This window comes from Haliotis rubra, unplaced genomic scaffold (genome assembly GCF_003918875.1).
Source record: "Haliotis rubra isolate DU_JTF1 unplaced genomic scaffold, ASM391887v1 Scf103, whole genome shotgun sequence".
Lineage (NCBI taxonomy): Eukaryota > Metazoa > Mollusca > Gastropoda > Lepetellida > Haliotidae > Haliotis > Haliotis rubra.
In genome coordinates this window covers 2,187,353-2,210,279 of record NW_025764926.1, presented here as the reverse complement: position 1 = coordinate 2,210,279, position 22,927 = coordinate 2,187,353, and the positions used below count along the sequence as shown (strand labels likewise).

The following is a 22,927-nucleotide window of genomic DNA, read 5'->3' as shown; positions in this document are numbered from 1 at the left end:
TGGGCAAGAGGAACACGGTTCCAGGCTCCCAGTGCCCTCAACCACCAGCCTCCCGTCCTCCACCGACACAGGGGCGCAACCCACGGCAAACGGGTTGGTGGACCAAAATATCCCCCCCGGGTCCACAACGGGGGGTTGAAAGGCGCTTAGCGTGACCCAGCACCCACCACGAGGAGGTGGCCTTTCATGGGTGCCAGTTCGTTCTGGAAGCATATTGACGGACCCTTGAGTGTTCACTCAACCTATGTTCATTTTCTCTAGAACTAGTTTCGCTCTCTTATCATATGGGCGTATCCTCGAGTATGTATTCCCACTATGTTCCTATTTTCTAGAACCAGTCTCAATATCTCAGCAAAGGGACATAATTTGTGATGTATACACACTCTATGGTCCTATTCTCAAGAACTAGATCTCTATAGATCACGCTCTCTATGTTCGTATATTATGTGCTACAATTAGTCTCGCTCTCACTATAGAGGCACATCATATGGTATATACTCACTCAATGTTCTTGTGATGTAGAACTAATCTCGTCCTCTCAGCATAAGGACAAAACCTCATGCTGTAGACCCTTATTTTGCCCGGGGTGAGGGGCGGGAAGGGAGAAGCTGGAACAAAAATATTCTGATACATTGACAACCGCTGCAATGATGTCTAGTCGTGATTATAATATATATATATCGCCTGTTCCAACAAATTGCTCAGAGGCCCACAGGCAAAGGCATCGTCAAAAAGCTGTGTTTTTTGCATTCGCTTGAACTGGTCGAGTTCGCATATGTTCTGGATGTTGTTTGGGAGATGGGTACACAATGTGGGTCCTGCTTTGGAAAAAGATCTGTCACCATAGGTCTTTCTTTCTTTCTGATTATTACAAATCAAACAGACTTAGTGTTTACAAATACGTATCATCCTCGTCCCCATTTTGCTCTTTGAACTTGGTGCTCGCATGGATATGTCCACAGATCTCTTCTTATTTCTTTTTTTGAGTTTTGTTTGTTTTGTTTTTTTTGTTTTTTGGCATTTTCTTGTTTGGGAAACGCCGAGCGTCAGAAGAACTTTTTTAAATTAAACGCCAGACACTCTTTTCTACCTCAGACAAGAATCGAAGTACATGTTAAAAAAACTTTATTGAGGCTCAAATATTTTACATAACGCCACCAGTACTCCAGATTGTGTTTCCTTTGTTCCCATGTACCAATAGTTTGTCATAGTTCCACAAAGTGCTAGCTTGAATAGGGAGAATATTTTGCATACTATTTATTAATAATACTTTATTTGCCTAAAAGGGAATTTGTTGTACATCAGATGCTGTGCTCCACAAAACCAATAAATAGTTCATAAACTCAATATAACAATATGCGAATCACCAAAACAGAAACTTTACACAAGGGGACTATGACAAGACACACATAACAAGTAATATTCAACCACATCACTGGTTTAAAATAGCGACGCTGGTTGGAATAAATGAATTTGATGCCCTGTTAGTTCTGAAAAGTGGAGTGTGAAGCGGCGTCCGGAAGTTAGACGTTTATTATGAAGAAAGTTCTCGGAGTCGGAAGCAATTTTGTTTTTCAACATGCAGCATGCTTAAAAGAGTTAGATTTTCCATAGAGACACCTGATAATTTGCAAATTCATTTCAACCCAAAATATAATAGGAAAGTGCAATTTAATTTTTCCTTCTTATTTCACTGAAAATATTTCATTAACTGACATTTAAAAACTATAGCCCTCAGTAACATAAACGACATTTGCAGCACACATTTGAAAAAATGTCTAATTAAAATTTATGATTTATATAGAGCTCAATAATTTGTACTCGACAAATATAATGAATATAGTTGTGATGATCCCAGTTGGATACTTCGTATGAAGAGGAATACTCATACTTGGTGTGTCCCTCACCCACTTCCTATTCCTTATCCAGTTTCATTCCCATATTAACCCGTGAAGATCCGGGTTAGAATATTGATCTTCAGTAACCCATGCTTGTCGTAAGAGGCGACTAACAGGATCGGGTGGTCAGGCTCGCTGACTTGGTTGACACATGTCATCGGTTCCCAATTGCGTAGATTAATGCTCATGATATTGATCAGTGGTCTGGTCCAGACTGGATTATTTGCAGACCGCCGCCATATAGCTTGAATATTGCTGATTGCGGCGTAATACTAAACTCACTCATTTATTCCCAAATCACACAAAGTCAGAAAAATACGACTCGATTATTCACTCAGTCTCTCATCCAGAACAAACCGCCTCAGTGGTGTAGTGGTAGTCGCGGGTTCGATCCCCGACCGCGTCATACCAAAAGACGTTAAAATAATGTACCTGTTGGTTCCTGTCTGGCGCTCGGTATTAATGGGAACAACAAGGACTGGTCGGCTCGGAGTCAGTATAATGTGTCTGAGTCGGGTTTTCAAGCTTCACTGCGGCATGGTATATCAGTGGGCTAGCACTATAAAACCAGCTTAAGTCTGGGCTAGTACAAGCAGCTGCACATACACAAACACACGCATGCACGTCGTCATATGAGCGAAATATTCTCAAGTCCGATGTTAAAACCAATTTCACAACACATCACATCATCCAGTACACCATATATTCAACAACTTGACCACTACAAGTCACTACAACACCAGCACCGACATAACACTTAGTCCCCTCGGCGCTAGACGTTATTTCACAATATCGAATCATTATCTAGTCACAAAGTCAGACTCAATGCCCCGAAGAGACCCCTAAACAGGCTCCCGAAGCCACACTCCGCATGTAAACAAACACATTTCATCACCTCCACGCCCCAACCCACTAAACCAAAAGTTAAACAGCCCAAGCTTAAACATATTTGAACTGGAATTCATATTAATCAACAATACATGTTACCCAATATCATCACAAACATGGCAGTGTCATGGCTATCACGTGGGACAAGACGGTGACATAGAACGCAATATTTGCTCACTTGTCGTGTACGATTTCTCAGTCATGGCGATGCTGTCTGTGAATGAGTTCAGCCCCTTTGCGGTTGAATATATGTAGAAATTAGAATCCCAATCACGATGATGAAGCACAATCTACTCGCTATGGAATATTCAGTTGCCGGTCCACTACAGCTCTCAGCCGCTCTGGTTGAAAGAGATATGGGTCGGTGTTTACACAGCCTAGATATTCAAGGGTATCTTTACCTGCAACAACTGATATGGAATAATACAGGTCATGGTCATGTTAAAGTGAGTAAGTGCGTTAATATACTGAACATCATTGAAAACGCACCGGTCTAAAATTGTCCATATTTTCATCAAGATGGATTTCAGCATGACAATGATCAATGAATATAACTAACATGAATTTGAAGGGCATGTCCAGTTGAAAAAATGCTTCAGAAACCAATTCCTGTCCACAGTATGACTCTTAATTCCAAAATGCATCAACATGCAGCCACGCCATGAAAACCGCTCGAATTTCATTCTGAAATCATACTGACTGTGACATTAAAAGCAGGTGTATGAGAACCGATTCTCATTGCTTCACTAACGATTGTGAAACGAGGAGTGAGTGAGTGAGTGAGTGAGTTTAGTTTTACGCCGCACTCAGCAATATTCCAGCTATATGGCGGCGGTCTGTAATAATCTAGTCTGGACCAGACAATCCACTGATCAACAGCATGAGCATCGATCTGCACAATTGGGAACTGATGACATGTGTCAACCAAGTCAGCGAGCCTGACCAACCGATCCCGTTAGTCGCCTTTTACGACAAACACAGTCGCCTTTTGTGGCAAGCATGGGTTGCTGAAGACCTATTCTACCCCGGATCTTCGCGGGTCGATTGTGAAACGAGGACAGAGATGCCGAGGTTAACACCTCACGAAAGAGAACGAGCACTAGGCATGATTCGGGTTGGCACCAGCAGCAGGGATATTGCTCGACAACTTGGACTAGGCCACTCCACCATCGATAGGCTTCATAGACGACATCAGTAGACAGGCAGCACCCGTGACCTTCAATGACCTTGGCAACAACGTGTAACGACGCTCCATCAGGATCGACATATTGACCTTGTCCATATCAGTGATTGAACACTGCCGACTGCCAGGACTGCTGCACTAGTTCAAGGTTGACGTGGGGGTCATCAGCGCTGACTCCATGCGACGCCGTCTACACGCTACAGGGCTCCATGCTCGACGTCCTTACGTTGGACCAATTCTGACTGACAGACACCGTAATGAACGTATACAATGGGCTAGCAGGCATTTTCAGTAAAGGTTACAACAATGGCATGGTGTGGTAGTCACTGACGAGTCACGTCTTCATCTACGTAATGCTGACGGCCGACTACGTGTTTGGCGTAGACGTGGTGAACGTTATGCTGATGAGTGTGTGGTTCAGACAGACCTTTGGGTGGTGGGAGTGTCATGGTCTGGGGTGGAATAAATTACAATCACAGGACTGCCTTCATGTCTGTCAAGGGAGAGTTAATGCTTTGTTTTACCGTGAGCAGGTTCTTCAGAATCACATCGTATCTGTATTCAATCACCACCAAGATGTCCGTACTTTTCAACAGGACAACGCACGGGCACACACAACAAGACTTTCCATGCAGTATCTGGCCCAGCAACACATCCAGGTTATTCATTGGCCAGCACAGTCGCCAGATGTATCCCCCATAGAGCACTTGTGGGACGAAATTGGTCAAAGTCTTTCGCGGCGACAACAGATGCGAAACATCCGGGAACTTGAGGCTGCACTACTGCAGAGGTGGAATGTCATCCTCAAGAACTCTATTCGGACGCTTATTGACTCAATGAGGAGACGTTCAACTGCATGTGTCAATGCAAATGGCGGTCACACGCGATATTGACTTTTCAATTTGACCCCACGCGTGTTTGATCCTTTGTGCTGGGGAACATTACAATGAATGAGCGTCTTTTCTGTGTTGTTGTTTTTGTCAGCCGTCCATCTATTATTATCCACTCAAAAAATATCAATTCCTTACACGTGCTTTTTATAATCTAAACTTTAATAAGTGGTGCGTTTTCAATGGTGTTGAGTATATTTAACGTCACATCGGCAATTTCTCAGCCATATCGTGACTCATGTCAAAGTAATTGTTAAAGGCTACCTGAAATGACTGTTCTCAATTTCTCCTTACACACACACACACACACACACACACACACACACACACACACACACACACACACACACACACACACACACACACACACACACACACACACACACACACACACACACACACACACACACACACACACACACACACACACACACACACACACACACAGAGAGGTAAAGATGTTTGTTCGTTCGTTCACACGCAATATTCATCCATTCATTCATTCACCTGGCAACTCAGTTTGGAGACTTCATTAAATCCCCGATTCCCTGAAATGACAGAATCAGGGTTTTCATGAACTTACTGAAATGTCTAGTTTCATAATCTTCCTGTAACATATTTAACGTGACATTACGCTGTGACCAGAGTCCGTTTAATCCGGACACCTGCTAATGTGGACAATTTCAGTGGTGGCGCTTTCTCTATATTTGCTTCATATATGCAGACAAACCAGAGAAACATAATGGACAGAACAGAATTTTATTTCAGTTACAGGCCTCAGGCCCAAAATGTACATAAATTGATGATAAGTTAGGCACATATATATTTCATTTAGATTTGTGTTTCTTGTCAACAAAGTATAAAAATAGACATACATCCTTGATAATATTAACATTTTTACTCTGTAATATTGATATAAAATTAATAATTGATGGACATTTACTAAAATATTTTGATATGTACTTATTTCTGATATGAGAATATGCATCACAGATATAAAACACATGCCATTCATCTTCAACAACGAAGATACCATTTAATTTACAAAACAGGCAATGCCTTTCATTATATGCAACATCAGCGTATCTGCCCGTTTCAACTGCTAGTTTAAAATTACAGCACCGAAATCGGGCATATATAGTTTTTAAATATTGAGGGATATCATTATTTATCAAGTAGCTCTCAACATTTAACAAAGATTTGAATTGCTTATAGTAAAGACATTTACAGTTACTGTCCAAAGATGAATGCCAAGATTGAAATAAATTATCATGTAGTCTCTGTTTAAATGATTCCATAAATATTTTGTGATCACCAATTTCCTGACTTATCCAAACAAATCCAAAACCAAATTGAAAAAGAATATTTTTAATTCTAGTTGCCCATGAATTTCGTCCTACCCTGTCTAAAGTGAGTGAGTTAAGATTTTAAGTCACATCGGCAATATTTCAGCCATATCGTGACTAAAGCAAGTTATAAAGATATCAACAATTTACGTGAAATTATATAATTCTGCCGACGAAGGACAGTAAAATAACTAGATTATCACAGATATAGATATAAAACTAGTAACTAAATCTAAAACATTTGAACTATACAAGACGATACAATATAAAAAACAGGCTATTGATCGCCAACAACTGAAGGTAGATCACCATACTAGGGACCATGGGGACTTACAGTACATTTGCTTCCTGCATGGACCCTAGCTGGATTTACACCATCCCTTCAGCCATTGGCGACAGAAGAGAAATCTAGCCATAAATTAAAAGTACACATATTCTACGATTAAAAACCTGGTACACTTAAATTGACTAAATGTTTTGGGACTTACGTACCCTCTCAGGAGGACAATAATTTTACGCTACTTCAACCCCTTTGAGGGTACAGCCACTAACAATCTCAGTTACTAATTTAAACTACCAATAATAAAATATATATCTATTTACAAATCAGTTAGCAAGTCTAATTTTTTTTAAAAGGCAACAAGTAAATGAGAACTTATATGACTAAAAGATCCTTCATAGTTTTTACTTTGAAATAAATATCCCTTGTGATGGAGTACTCAACACAGTCAAGCAAGACATGCTTGACCGTGATTCGTTCATCACAAGGGATACAAAACGGAGGATCCTCACCTTTCAATAGGTACTCATGCGTATATCTTGTGTGGCCAATACGACATCGTCGTATGATGACCTCTTCAACCCTGGACTGACAACCCAAGTAAGTGTAACCGATGTAGGGTTTTATTGCATGTAATTTATTGATACCTACTTGGGTGTCCCACTTCTTTTGCATCAGATCACGGATGTAAGATCTAATGCAAGCTTTGTAATCAGAGTATGGGAGCAGAAGTGGTGTCACAGATTTGTTGAGTGCAGCCTTAGCAGCAATATCAGCCATCGTGTTCCCAGAAATGCCAACGTGGCTGGGTAACCAACAAAAGACGATGTCGCATTGGCCAGTAGCAAGCTCATTATACAATTCAATAATTTCTAATAAAAGTGGATGTTTGCAAGAAAGATTTTTAATAGCCTGAAGACACGAAAGAGAATCTGAAAAGATGATATATTGTTTATATTTACGGTGTTTATTAATATATTTAAGAGCTGTTAGTATCGCGTTTGCTTCTGCTGTGAAAATTGAACTGTCATTGGGTAGTCTGGAAGATATTGTTTTGGACCCAATGACAGTGGCACAAGCAACCGCGCCACCATCCTTGGATCCATCTGTATATAAGGATTTATAGGTATGATATTTATTTCTTAATTGACTAAATTCTTGTTTATACTGTAAATCATTAGTTTCGGATTTTTTAAATGTGGTTAATGTTAAGTCAACTTCTGGCCTCACCAATTGCCAAGGAGGAGAAGAAAGAAGACGAGAAGGAGAAATATTCTCCAGCTCAATGCCGGCAGCAGAAAGGAATGGTTTAATTCTGTGCCCAAGAGGCGGAACAAGAGAAGGCTTTTTGTTATACAAATCCTCATAAAGAGGAGTCAAGATGCAGTGAAACGCAGGATTAGACTCGTTAGAATATAGCTTCGTAATATACTCTAATGATAATTTTATACGGCGTTGGGTAAGAGAAGGCTCATCTGCCTCGACGTAGAGACTGTCAACAGGAGATGTTCTGAAGGACCCAAGACAAAGTCTCAGACCTTGATGGTGGACTGAATCTAAGAGTTTTAGGTTGCTTTTGCAGGCTCCACCATATACGATGGAGCCATAATCAAGCTTCGAGCGGACCAGTGACCTGTAAAGGTGTAGGAGCGTAGCTTGATCCCCTCCCCACCTTGAATTAGACACGACTTTCAATAAATCGAGTGCCTTCAGGCATTTAGTTTTTAGAGATTTGATATGGGGAAGAAAAGTTAAATGGGAGTCGAAAATCAGACCTAAGAACTTGGCCTCTTTTACAACCTTGATGGGAGTGCCATTTAAAAACAGTTCCGGGTCTTTATGTGGTTTATATTTACGGCAGAAATGTATGCAATTAGTTTTTGATTTAGAAAATTTAAAGCCGTTTTCAAGACACCATTTATCTATTTTGTTTAAACACAACTGTAGTTGTCGTTCAATGGTATGCATATTCTTACCGCGACAAGAAATATTAAAATCATCCACAAAAAGTGATCCATCGATGGAATCATTTAAAACCTTGGATAAACTGTTGATCTTGATGCTAAATAATGTGACAGACAAAATACTGCCTTGTGGGACACCCTGATCCTGATTATAATGGTCAGACAGGGTAGAACCCACTCGGACTTGAAATTGCCTGTCTTTTAAAAACTGTGATATAAAAAGAGGTAAACGACCCCTTAAACCAAAATCATGTAAATCCTTTAAAATGCCATGCTTCCAGGTGGTATCGTACGCTTTCTCTAGATCAAAGAATATCGATACTGCATGTTGTTTATTGACTATAGCATTTTTGATAAAGGATTCTAATCGTACCAAATGATCAATGGTACTACGATTTTTCCTGAAACCACATTGAATATTTGTTATGAGATTATTGGTTTCAAGATACCATGTTAATCGGTTATTTACTATTCGTTCCATGGTTTTACAGACACAACTCGTTAAAGAGATGGGTCTGTAATTTGACGGATCAGTATGATCCCGGCCAGGCTTTGGTATAGGGACTACTATGGCTTTACGCCACGAGGTTGGGAAGTTCCCTGAAGTCCATATTGCATCAAAAATATTTAGAAGTGTTTCCAAACATGAATCAGGTAAGTGTTTCAAGAGCTGATAGTGTATATTATCAGCCCCTGTTGCTGTATCATGAGCTTGCTCAAGGGCAGTACGTAACTCATGCATTGAAAATAATTCATTATAGTCTTCTCCATTGTCTGATGTAAAATTTATTCTTTTCTTCTCCTGTTGTTTCTGGTGTTTCTGAAACTCAGGGACGTAATTGGATGAAGACGAATGTTTGGCGAGAGTTTCACCAAGCTTATTGGCAATGTCAGCCTTATCAGTTAACAAATTATCACCGTCCTTCAAATGATGAACGGTAGATTTGGAACCTTTGCCCTTTATTCTTTGTATCATGTTCCACACCTTTGACATCGGTGTTCGAGAATTTATTTTTGAAACATAGTTTCGCCAAGACTGACGCTTATTCTGTCTAAATTATGGACAGTAGGATGTCGGCGAAAATATGTTTCTGCTTTCTTCCTACACTTTCTGGCCTGTTTACATTCGTTATTGAACCATGGTTTACGAATATGTGGAACCGCAGAGGACTGAGGAATTGTTCTGTCAGCAATGCCATTAAGGATATCAGAAAACGACTGAATAGGATCTTCACTGTTCCTAAAACGATCATGAGCTAATTGTTCAGCACACAGAGTCTCATATAATGACCAGTCAGCCCTGGCAAAGTTCCTTCTCGATAAAGGTGGATCATCCCCAGGGCTGACTGTTTTGAGAATGGTGGGGAAGTGATCACTCCCACATAGGTCATCATGGACCACCCATTCAAATTCATTATACAGGCTGGAGTCAGCAATTGACAGATCCAGGGAAGAATATGTTCCCGTAGCTGGATGTAGATAAGTGGGAGAATCATCGTTATATAGACACAGGTGATTATCGGAAATAAATTCCTCAAGGATTTTACCTTTAGTATTAATATGGTCACTTGCCCAAAGCGGATTGTGACCGTTCAGATCGCCCATGATGAGGCATGGCTTCGGAAGTTGATCAAACAGATTTTGAAGATCTGATTGTTGAATATTTGAAGAAGGAGGTATATACAAGCTGCACAATGTCAGAGCAATGTGCAGAGTGAGACGCACAGCAACAGTTTGAAGATCCGTATTTAAAGTGACAGGACTGTGAATGACACTCTGGTGCACCAAAATAGAGGCGCCACCAGTAGCTTTATTGCCTGGAGGGGAGAAGGAATGATAATCACTAAACCGTCTTAAATTAAAAGTATCAGTATTTTTAAGGTATGTCTCTTGAAGACATAATGCTGACGGTTGAAGATCTTGAATTAGTAACTGTATTTCATTGAAGTTATTCTTCAGTCCTCTGCAATTCCACTGAATTACAGTAGACAATTGAGTCATGATGGTGGCTCAATCGGAGATCTCTCGTGAATGGGAAGATGAGCTATTCCTCCGCTTGTCCTGTGAGGACATTGTGACCTCCATGTCGAGAGGTCCAAAGGGGTTCTCCAGGGGGAGCTCTGAAGGTAAAGGGACAGAAGGTGTCTCTTTTCTGTTTAATTTTTTTCCTTTTCCTCTTGCTGAACTGGCTGAGTGGGGCTGTTTGGTTACCGATTTTGACTGTAGCTCAGGTTGACTAACAGTCTGAGAAGAAGAAGTAGTCTGTGTAGCTGGTGACATAGGTTCAGTAACTGGGGACTTTTGTGGACTGGCTGAAACAGGTCTTTCTGACTTGATCCATGTCAAGTCAGTCTGGCAAGCAATAGATGATGTTGCTACAGCACGCGTGACTGCAGCGGAATAAGTTATACTCAAAGGAGTTAAGTTCTGAGTTGCATACAGTTTTTTTGCATCTAAGTATGAAATACTTTTTTCACACTTTAGTTTCATAATTGTCGCTTCCCTTTGCCACACAGGGCAGGATCTGGATGATGGAGGATGAGAACCTTCACAGTTTGCGCATTTATACTCTTTTTGACAGTCTGGATCAGCATGATGGTCTCCACAGCGGTGACACACCACAGAGTTGCGACATGATTTCGACCCATGGCCAAAACGTTGGCATGTATAACACCGGAGTGGATTGGGGACATACACCTCCACTCCGATGTTTAAGTATCCAGCTTTAATTGATTGGGGAATGGTTGCAAGAGCAAATGTCAGGAGATAGGTGTTGGTGTTAATGACGACACCCTCTCTCTTGATGGTGAAACGTTTCACCGCTGTCACAGCCTGCTCCTTAAGCTCTGTTGCAATGTCCTCCTCGGACATATCCGAAAGACAACGAGCCCTGTCCCGAACAATGCCTCGATAAGAATTTAAAGTTCTGTGCACAGACACAGCAACCTCAATATTTGCAAACATTTTGATTGACAAAAGATTTAGAGATTGCTGTTTCCGTGCACACTCGACCAGAAGCGAGCCGCTACGAAGACGGGTGACGTTCGCCACTTCCCCACAAATTCCAGATATTGCTTTGGAGATCGCAAAAGGATTAAGTTTGATAGGTAAATTATCTTTGCCCTCTATAACCAGAAATCTAGCCCATGACTCAGCACTTGAAGAGGTATTTCTTGTAGTTTTGGTCAAGTTCATCCAAACGCCTTTTCTTTTCATTTCTCAGTGAACCAGATTGTTGTGACGCCATAGTGAAAGGAAAAAGATTCGGCACCCCTGCTCCCCATCCACCACGGAATGTCAACAAGGACAGTGTCACATAGCACCGGATCTCCAAGATGCTGACACCAAGGATACAGGGGTGTTATACTCAAGTGAATACGACATGAATAGCTGCATTTATCTACCAATTTAATGCCAGACTGGTTCGGCCCTTGACAAGAAATTCGAGACATGCATTATTCAGAGGTCAACATCACCAGATTGGCCCATGAGCCACCGCCTTCTGGCATAGGACTCTAGGCGATTTCAGATATAAATAATTTGTACATTGAAAATCAAAATGTCCAAGGCCCAATAATAAAAACGTGCAAATAAAATAACTATGCACAGGGCTTGGCGTTACCAGCTGATTGATAGAACCGGGCCAGTTCTACCACCCGTCTAGGTGAAGTAAGGGCCAAAGTGGTGTGTTGGGCAACAGGAACACGGTTCCAGGATCCTATTGCCCTCAACCACCAGAATCCCTTCCTCCACCGACACAGGGGCGCAACCCACGGCAAACGGGTTGGTGGACCTAATATTCCCCTGGGTCCACAACGGGGGTTGAAGGGCGCTTAGCGTTACCCAGCACCCACCACGAGGAGGTGGCCTTTCATGGGTGCCCCCTGTCTAAAGATAATAGCATAAAATAACATTGTTTTGGTAATCTATAGTCAGGCATGTTTAGAAGTCTGCACCAGTATTTCACTGCATTGGTTGTATAAGTAAACTGTAAAGGCACTCTTCCACATTCACCCAAGACCATATTGTTACAGGTGGATTTTCCAAGTTTCAAGACATATTTACAGAATTTAATATGGACAGATTCAATGGTATTACAGTAGGATGTGCCCCAGATTTCAGACCCATAACAGAGAATGGGTGATATCATACAATCAAAGATTTTAAATAAATAAACATAATGCTCCTCGTGCATTCAGCCATCAATCCCGGCTTACCTGTTTATAGAGTACATGTAAGTGAAGGGGTTCGCGGTAGCAGGGTCTGTATCATTGAAATGGGAGAAAGATCTGTTGCATAATTATTCTTCCTCTTTCATAGTTGTTTTGGCATTCACAATTCACGATAAAGACTCATTTATAATAAAACAAAAATGGATCGGAATCCTCAAAACCTTTATATAACACCCACCCTAAACCAGCTCTCACACTCACAACTACACACACACTCCTCCCCCCCCCCCCCCCCTACCATACAGACTCACACCCAAGCCAACCCATTCTCACACCGACATCAGCATCAAACCCAAACCCACTCCCGATCTCAGGTCCACCTCCAAACACACACACACACACACACACACACGCACACACGCACGCACGCACGCACGCACGCGCGCGCGAACCCATATCCACATTCGAACACACACACACACCACCACCACACACCACACCATAAACCACACACCAAAATTAAGTTTTGTATATTGAAATTTTTGTGCGATATTGACGTTCTGAAAACGCTTCCTAAAAGCTTATAATGTAAGTAACATGTTTCACATGAGTCTACCGGAAAGAGGGCATATCAGGCTAGCGGAGACCAGACGATTATAACCGCTACAACCAGTTTCAAGATCGAATGCAGCAAACAGACAGCGCCCTTCTCCTAGCTGTATAAACACAGACCACATTCACGTTACCGTATAATCAACAGGATACAGATACAGGATATAGCATTGCTTCGTCTCAGCTTATAAGGGGCGGTCTGTGAGCCAAGTGGTTAAAGGTCACATAAACCCTAGGGGGTACAAATACATAAATCACTAACTGGCATCGTTATAAATGAAACCCCGTCATTAAAACTACTCATTTCGACCTTTAATTGACTTAAATCGACCTTTTTGACAACAGTGCACAATTCTCACCCGCGAACGAAATTTCAACCAATCAGAGCGGCGCGCCTCTGTGACGTCATATGAGGAATAGCTTTGAGGGCCGATGCAGAATTCATCTACATTTTAGGGGTTAAATTATCTTGTTTACAGGCTTGTATAAACCTGAAATCGTGACAATTGTTGTGGAAAATGAAAGCTATATGTTCTCACAATCTACTGTCATTTAATTTTGTCCCCTGCTTTGCCTAGTTTCCGAGTTACAACTTGTTTTCATAGACGATTCTGTCAAAATCGATTGGTGTCGTTAGGCCCTATTTGTATAATGACTGATCCAAATTGATCCCATTTCTGTGTTTTTTTTCCTCGATATTTAATCATGTCATGTAAAAATCTGTTTGTATTCTCAAAACAGTGTCGGCCCATAAGTTTTCACATGCAATACAGCAATTAATACTCCCTTGTTGTAACCCGTGTTAGGTGGTATAAACCTACACATGTTATTTGTCATCATTCACTTGGTCAGTTAATGAATTTATAACAGGTATAATTAGTGGTAACACACTTAGATTACCCGACAAAGGTTCCCATTTGGCATTCTTGTGTCTGGAGTAAATATTCAACATTATAAACATCGATCAAAGGATTAACCGATAACACGCTGATTGATTAATTACTTTTATCTTACACAGCGGAATTGTCAAAAGGTAGTGTTTATGTATGTCGATTTACTAATCTATACTGAATACACTCTGTCGTGTCGGTGTCTGCGTAAAAACAACGTCCTTCTTTCAAAGGATTAACCGGCAATACATTGATTGATTGCCCATTATTGGCTAACTAAATTACTGTTTTTAAAGAAAGGCGGATATTATGCAATTAGTTTCCAGGTGTGCTATCTTGGGTGACCAATGAGACTATACACCAATACCTGAAAAGATTTATCACTTTTTCGTATATTAAACTGTTAAAAGACACATAATTTGGAACAGTTTTGTGGATATTGATGGATACATTCCTCAAACAAGGTAATGGCCTGATATTGTTCCTATAACTTTAATCTGTTTTAATTTTAATATTTGCATTTTGTTTTTATTCATTTGTCGTAGCATTCAACAGAATCATTGTTTTCGCCCTGAAGTGTAATGAGACAGACAACATGCACTAGGGTGTGTGTGCGATTTATGATTCACATTGGCAAACTATAAAATGTCTAGATATTACAGTTCTGTTATAAATTCACTATAAGTATGAGCAGATCGTCTGCTTTTTATTTAGTTTCAAAATGCATACAAGTATGATAATAAACTAATTAGGACCAAATATAAAGACGCACATTGACTAGTATCTACATACTGGTGAGTGGACATTAACCATGTGAATGTAGCAAGAAATTTATCGCGCAGTATTGTGACATCGACCCCCACCTCGCTTCCGTGGAAGAAATCGTTATGTTATAAGTTGTGTCATGCAAAATCCGTTTGGTTATGATTCCAATACATATTTAACTACGTGTAGAAAGTAGTTTTGATTTTCTAACTTGATGAAAACAAACTATAATCTCATTAATTCTAACAGATTTTTAAAAATGGCGGCACCCTGTCGGGAACATCCGCCAGTCTGAGGATAAATGGTATTTAGGTTTGTTTTCACCGAGTTACAAAATCAAAACTACTTTCTACTGGTAGTAAAATATGTATTTTATTGATGGCCAATAGGATTTTACATGACATAGCGTATAACATAACAATTTCTCTCCTGGCAGCGAGGTGGGTGTCAATATAATACTACTTACAACATTATTGTTACTTCGACCACAACCTCGCTCCCGAGGAAGAAATCGTTATGTTACAAGTTGTGTCATGGAAAATCTTTATGGTCATCAATCATATGCATATTTTACTACAACTAGTAAGTAGTTTTGATTCTTTAACTTCCGTGAAGCGATCTGAACACAAGTAAGATATCGTTTCAGGCTTCCACAATGCTCGCTTCGCACTCACAAACATAACCCATTTAGCACGAACTGCGGAGTCCTGTGGAAATCGGTGCATGGGGACACCATCGCCCGACCCCTAGGAGCAATTGACGACAAAGCAACGATTCGGCATGTCGTCGTTGATGTCGAGAAATCATCAAAATGATGAGCGTGCTACACACTTTCTATACAACTAACTGAAAATCGTTCCTCATATGACGTCACTGCAGTGCTCTGGCGACAGAGTTACGTAACCTGTCTGTGGTTTCGTTGGCGGGCGAGAGGGAAGCAGGCGACTTTTTGGCCACTTTTAATCGCTCGGTATTAATTAACCACAAGTTTTTAAAGAATAAATTTGGTGTTCCGCATAAGACTAACCACAAATCTTTCATATGTAATAGTTAAAAGAGTAACAAAAAACAAAGTTTATTGGTTCTTTAAAGCCTTGGCTCAGGGCGAGAGAGACTCAGGTTTGAATCCCCACATGGTTACTATGCGTGAGGCCAGTATTCACAAATACGTTCACACTCGTTCCTGGACATGTTATTTGGTAGATTACATCCGTCTGAATTAATGTCACGTCTTATTTGGTGTTTAATCGCATTCTTCTTGCTTTAACGTTCGGCGACGTGCTATACGTATTTCAGGAAGTAGAATGACGTCACATATCATAATCTCGTTCCAAATCAGTTGCAGAAATAACAGACTGGACGTAAGTAGTTTTCTGTCCGAGAGAGTTTTCAGGAAGTTTCACTATTCCATAGGCATTTATTACAGTTTTCATACAATAACTATCGTGCAGCATTATTGGCTCTGCCTTTGCGCACTGTAATTCTTCTTTTTAAAGTAGATTTATTAAAATCTAGTAATTATAGAAAGTTTATCTATATCCCTCTTCACCTCTTCAAAAAAGACAGTTTGGATGGGACATCATACATCCTGACAACCACGTTTCCAACCCCCAACCCGTTACTGTAAACAAAACCAGAGCCAATAACATATATTTTTAGGGTTTAAACCACGAAAGTGAAGCATTTCTGCAAAGAAACTTCCTTTGAAGCAAACAATCGGCGGGGGGCCACCCACTTTCCCCATAACTACGTTTCGGGATTTCAGCTTTATATGGTCGCTTTAAAAGTTTGAAAACCCTTAAGTAAACATGTCTTCCTCCACTTCCAATAGTTAATGCTAAATGATTTGTTTCTTTGAACAATATTTCACTTATTTCACTTACACGGCATCAGGACAATCCAGGGATTGACAGCATTAGCATCTGTTTTTGTTACTGAGCGGATGATATGCGATCAACATGGTCACTGAGTATAACCCCACCCATGTATTTACCTCCCACTACAAGCGTAGATTGCTGTGAAACCATATCGTACCCGGAATCCCACAGGTGTGTTTGAGAATTGAAATTCTTTCCGTCCAGATCCGGGATTCAGCGACCCAAGCTTGTTGTAAGAGGTGAGTAACGGGATCAGGTGGTCAGGCTCGATGACTTGGTTGGTGCATGAGATCGTGTCCCAGTTGCGTAGATCGATACTCATGATGTCATTTACTGGATTGTCTGGTCCAGATTCAATTACTTTCCACCCCGCTCAAATAGTTGTGAAGATCCCGGTTAGAATTGGTCTTCCGTAAACCATGCCTGTCATAAGAGACGACTAACGGGATCGGGTGGACAGGCTCGCTGACTTGGTTGACACATGTCATCGTAGATCCATGCTCATGCTGTTGATCACTGGATTGTCTCGTCCAGACTCGATTATTTACAGACCGCCGCCATATAGCTGGAATATTGCTGAGTGTGGCGTAAAACTAAATTCACTCACTCAAATAGTTGTAAAATTGCTGAGTGGGGCGTTAAGCACAGAACAAGCACACCAAACAAATAATTATTATAGTTAAAACACTATGACAAACACTTCAGTGAAACATCGACGTGTCAGCTTAAATAACAGACGAAACCCCGAACTGATTCAGGTCCACTGAATCTGTTGCTCTAATTCATGTCATACAACATATTCTAAATATCGTGCATGTGGAACATTAGCACAGAAATCGATAACGAACACTAAGCCATGATCACGTTTCCTTCATCTCTGAAATCATTTTATCCGAAACTAGTCGACGTTTTCAATCCAACTTATGGTGACCTGAGACACCATCAGCAAATCAGTGCTTATCTTGCGTGATGAAGATACATCATAACAACGTCCTCCCCCTCACCACGTGTACGGCAAGGCGATGTTCTGACTCGCGGCCTATTGACCTTCAGTAGGTTGCTCGTGTTGGCGAAGCATGTTATTCCTCTCCTCTGTTTGTGTAACCACATTGTCCATTTTTATCTTCTCCTACACCGATATCTCAATGTCAGATCCATCCAATGTCAACAAACACGTATTCCAAGATTCGTCTTTTTAGATGTGGGTGTCCAGAGACTCAAACAAAAAAGGTGGGTGTCGAGAGACTCAAACAAATAGGTGGGTGTTCAGAGACTAAAACAAATAGGTGGGTGTCCAGAGACTCAAACAAATAGGTGTGTGTCCAGAGACTCAAACAAATAGGTGGGTGTCCACAGTATCAGAGCCCAAGAAGTTTGGTGAGATGAACTGGGATCTTACGTTTTGCTGACGATTATTTTACGCATGTAGCGTGTGCATGTGCGTGTGTGTGTGTGTGTGTGTGCGCGCGCGTTCGTGTGTGTGTGCGTGCGTGCGTGCGTGCGAGTGTGCGTGTGTGTGTGTGTGCGTGCGCGTGCGCGTGTGTGCGTGTGCGTGTGTGTGTGTGTGTGTGTGTGTGTGTGTGTGTGTCCACACCATAACGACACAACCATTAAGCGACTTGTCACTGAATGTGCAGGGCTTCATATCATTGGCAACTTAAAGCTATTTAGAATATAAAGGGTAGCATCATCAATATTCAATTTAAAAACAAGCGATAACATATGTTCGTTGAGGTCGTTTGCAGCTAACTATGAGCTTTCATTTACAATCATGTCGTCGTGCATGTCCATCGATCCATCCAGAAGATACTAGTACCATGGGGATCTGGACAAAGTACTGACATACTTGTTATAATTATCAAATTAATACTAAAGGCCTGTTCGATTATTGCGGAACTGGTATTGGTTTCTGATGCTTGTTTTTCCTGTTATAAAGTGTCTAGTTTCGGATACATGGCTTCAAAGTGAAACTAGTTTATAGCTTAATAAACGAATGGATGGTTTCCCCATCCGGTTTCAAAATGGATGCAAAATAAATGTCTCAGCTACTATGTATGTGGAACGAATTGAATGACAGCATTGCCGAAGGTAATATTTTTTGTCATTTTATCAGGGAATTAACAAATAGTAAAGAGATGATATGCTTTTGGAGGTAAATATTTGCGTATATGTAATTATACTGTTACAAGTAATCATATGTATACAAGTCACATAAAATAGTCACGTTCACTAGACTGGGATTTCAAATAATATTTTCCTAGTTCTCAGTTGATTTTTATCATTATTTTGGTTACAGAAACTGCTAGTGTGGTAGGGTGGGTACAGTTTTCAAGTCCCGTCGAAGTTTTGTGATGAAAGCAAGGCGTTGTGTTATTTGTATTCATCAGACATTGTAGTTAAATAAAAAGTTTGGTCCAAGTTGAAATATGGTGCAAATAGTACTTTTGAGCACTGTACAAAATGGTTGTGGAAAAGCTTGCTAAAAGGTCAGAAGGTCATAATGGGAGAGTTGAATATTTAAAATTTAAGGTTATTAACTTTATCCAAGTGTGTTTCAACATTTCATGAAATATTTTATTTAAAAATTAATTTTTTTTAATTAAAACAAAATGAAAATAATGAACACTCCCTATCCAAAAAAGGCAGCTATCAGACGAATTTAAGCAGATGTAGGTTGTGTGCATTTTGTAAGTATATGATTGCTTCAGTTTATCAAATCAATGTTAATCCAGCTATTAATAAAAGTGAAAGAACAGTTATGTATGTATGAAACTAATAAGAGATGTCTATTTCTGTTTGATGAGACTGTCAGTAAGGGAGCAGTCCTTATTTCAAAATGTAAACTGAGTCAAACAAGAAACTTCACAAAATGTAATTTGAAAAATAATGAATAATTTTTCTCTTTAGCGTTAGCAAAACCCACTCAAACCCATCCATTCGTCGTGCAAATGACGTTAGTGCCAAATCAGGTTTTGCACGTGCAGTCGGTCACGTGATCTTCGTATCGAAGTTTTCTTCATATGCACGTGTTTGCATTGGCCTCAAGAATTGAAAAAACACTTTTAAACCACAGTTCTAACGGTACTTCAAATGCCACGATTGTCAAATGTGCAACGTGAACGTGCCGTTGGCATGTTGCAAGCGGGAAGATCAGTTATTGACGTCGCAAGAGCAATGGGATGCAGCCGTCGTACTGTGTATGACTTGCGAGGTCGTCTACAACAAACTGGCACCACTTCTGATCGCCCAAGGTCGGGTCGTCCACGTGTGACGTCACGAGCAGAAGACCGTCAAATCGTCCTACGTCACCTACGTGACAGATTTCTGCCGGCTACACGAACCAGGGCTGAGATGTTTAGAGGTCGATTGTCCTCACAGACCATTCGAAATCGGTTGCGGGCTGCCAATCTCCATTTTCGACGTCAATATCGTGGGCCAATATTGACGCCGTTCATCAACGTCAACGTCTGCTGTGGGCCCAACGTCACCTCCGATGGACCCAGAGAGACTGGAATCGAGTCGTCTTTAGCGATGAATCCAGGTTTATCCTCAGATTCGCGGACGGCAGGCATAGAGTCTGGAGACGACGTCGTGAACGGTATGCCCAATGTTGTGTACAGGAAGTCGACAGATTCGGGGGCGGAAGTTGCATGGTGTGGGGGTGCTTTCTGTGGGAACAACCGTTCCCGACTTCTGGTCATCCGTGGAAACCTCACAGCTGCTGCTTACCGCGACCAGGTGCTCACCCCCTGAACTCATTCCTTTCATGGCGGCTCATGGCCCAGGTCTACAGTTCCAGCATGATAATGCTCGGCCGCATACCGCGATGTTGACACGAAATTTCCTTCAAAACGCTTGAATCAACGTCATGGACTGGCCATCGAGGTCCCCTGACCTTAATCCAATAGAGAACGTTTGGGATGCACTTGGGAGAAGGCTTCGTGGTCTTAGGAACCAACCTCAGACTTTGCAGGAACTTGGCGCTGCCTTGCAAGAGCAATGGCGCAGAATCCCCAACCACGTGTTCACAAGCATCAGGCAGTCGATGAGGAGACGGTGTTTGGCAGTGGTGAATGCGCGGGGCGGCCATACACGATATTGAACTGATAAATTTCGCATTTTTATTCTTGTGACTTGACATTCTGTATACCCATGTTTTGGAACGGCGGTGTAGCCTAATGGAAGTGATTATGGCACTGTCAGTGTATCGAGTACATCACACAGATCTCAGCAATGAAATAATAACAATTTAACCATCTTACCATCTCTTGTTCTTTTATAGTGCCCTGAAGAAAGAATGTGAAGTTTCTTTTTTGACTCAGTATATTTGAAGACTGGTTGTCTTTACGGGATTCTTTACGGTAACGGAAATGATATTCCTTCAGTGTGGATTAGACTGCTCGTGTTATTCAAGTTATAATCAACCGAATTATTACCTTTGAAAACAGTTCCACAATGATCCTGTCCTGGGCTCTCCTGTACGGGTCTGAGGGGGTCAGTTTGTTGTTGGGGTACGCTTCATCCACGTAGTCAGAGCAGATCAGGGACTCATAGATCACTTTGTCGTCCAGTTCGAAGATGGGTACAGCGCCCTTGGGGTTCCTGTCCCAGAACCAAGATGGCTTCTGCAGCAGGTCAATGTTCACTACCTCGTGTCTGGGTGAAAAATAATAACAATCAATATTCATCATAAATACAACATGTGTTTTTGTCTTTTTAATAAAAACGGGTAATGTGTTTTAAATGTTCTCGATGGATCGAACGAAGTCTTGTTCCCTCAACGGGGCGTAGGGACTGAACCTCGTGTGTTTGCTCACACTAAGTTCCTATTCTCTTGAATTCGTCTCTCTCTCTTAGCATAGGGACGAGACCTCGAGTGTTTACTCACACTCTTTCATTGAACTAGTCTCGCTCTCCTAGCATTGGCACGAGATCTCGAGTGTTTACTCACACTATGTTCCTATTTTTTTAACCAGTTTCGCTCCCTTGGGTGAAACCTCACGGATGCATCAATGTTCCTATGAGTAGAGCCAGTCTCGATCTCTCTGCGTTGGGACAGCAATTTGTGATGTATGCACACTTTATTCTTCTATTATCTTGGACTAGAACTCTATGAAACACTGCACTGTACTCGCACTCTTACATCCTGCCCTAGAATTAGTCTCGCTGTCACTATAGAGGCACATCCTATGGTGGATACTTACTCAATGTTCTTGTGATGCAGAACTAATCTCGTCCTCTCAGCATAAGGGCAAGACCTCATGCTGCAGACCCTTATTTTCCCCGGGGTGAGGGGTGGGAAGGCAGAAGCTGAAACAAAAGTATTCTGATACACTGACAACCGCTGCAATGACGCCTAGTCGTGATCATTACAAATCACACAGTCATCTGGGTATGGTGAACTACTTGAGAAGTCAGGTAACAGTCTAGACTTTGTGTTTACAGATATGTATCATCCTCATCCCTATTTTGTTCTTTGATTTTGGTGCCCACAGGGATCTGTCCGCACATCTCTTTATTTTGTTTATTTTAGGGTTTGGTGGGGTTTATATAATCTTCTATTTTGGAAAACGCCGAGCCTCATAATAATTTTTATATAAAACGCCGGACACTCTGTTCTTGCCCGACTCGGACAAGAATCGAAGTGTTAAGGAAACATTTATTTTCGCACAAATTCTTTTTTCCTAGCGTCGCCAGTACTCCTGATTTTGTTTTCTTTGTCCCCATGTAACAATATTTTGTCATATTTCCACAAAACGCTAATGTGGAGAATATATATTCTCAAGACTTTTTCTTTACAAGCCAAAAATATACCTGGAATTTGCAATCACATTTTCATTTGTTTCACTAAAAATAAGCCAGTAACCGATCAAAAAAACATGTGGCCCTAAGTAATGTACAATATTTGCAACACAGAACATTCATAAGGGCTAATGAAAACGTTATGATTTATATAGAACTCAACGAATAGTACTCAACAAATATACTGAATATAGTTCACGTCGACGTCTGTGTGAGAGTGTATTGTTTTTACGCCATTTTGAGCAACATTCTATGGAATATCATAACATGGGACACCAGAAAAAAGTTTCAGACAATGTTCCTATGTGGGGAATTGTACTCGGGTCTTCGGCGTGGCACTTTAGCCACTGGGCTACCCAT

The 22,927-nt window shown here is 41.1% G+C and overlaps 2 protein-coding genes across 2 annotated transcripts in view; both read right to left on the bottom strand.

The window, feature by feature from the left end:
* LOC124272524 (glutathione S-transferase omega-1-like) overlaps positions 1 to 16,114 on the bottom strand; it is a 25,635-nt gene extending 9,521 nt beyond the window's left edge. Inside the window, exons 1-3 of the mRNA XM_046707735.1 lie at positions 16,097 to 16,114; positions 2,965 to 3,127; positions 503 to 608 (exon numbers count right to left, since the gene is read on the bottom strand). Of these exons, the coding sequence (XP_046563691.1) occupies positions 503 to 608; positions 2,965 to 2,989 (131 nt within the window). The 5' untranslated portion in view covers positions 2,990 to 3,127; positions 16,097 to 16,114. The remainder of the gene's footprint in view (positions 1 to 502; positions 609 to 2,964; positions 3,128 to 16,096) is intronic.
* On the bottom strand, positions 5,375 to 22,927 carry LOC124272684 (glutathione S-transferase omega-1-like). The gene is made up of 4 exons (XM_046707870.1): positions 22,924 to 22,927; positions 21,970 to 22,075; positions 21,202 to 21,421; positions 5,375 to 5,407 (listed from the first exon to the last, which is right to left on the bottom strand). Exons 1-4 carry the CDS (start codon positions 22,925 to 22,927, stop codon positions 5,375 to 5,377), a joined length of 363 nt encoding a protein of 120 aa, XP_046563826.1.

Coding starts and splice junctions, on each gene's coding strand:
- LOC124272684 (XM_046707870.1), bottom strand. Junction 21,422..21,969: donor CTGCATCACAAGAACATTGA/GTAAGTATCCAC, acceptor TTTTTCACCCAG/ACACGAGGTAGTGAACATTG. Junction 5,408..21,201: donor TTGTGGAACTGTTTTCAAAG/GTAATAATTCGG, acceptor CTGTCATTTCAG/GGAATCGGGGATTTAATGAA.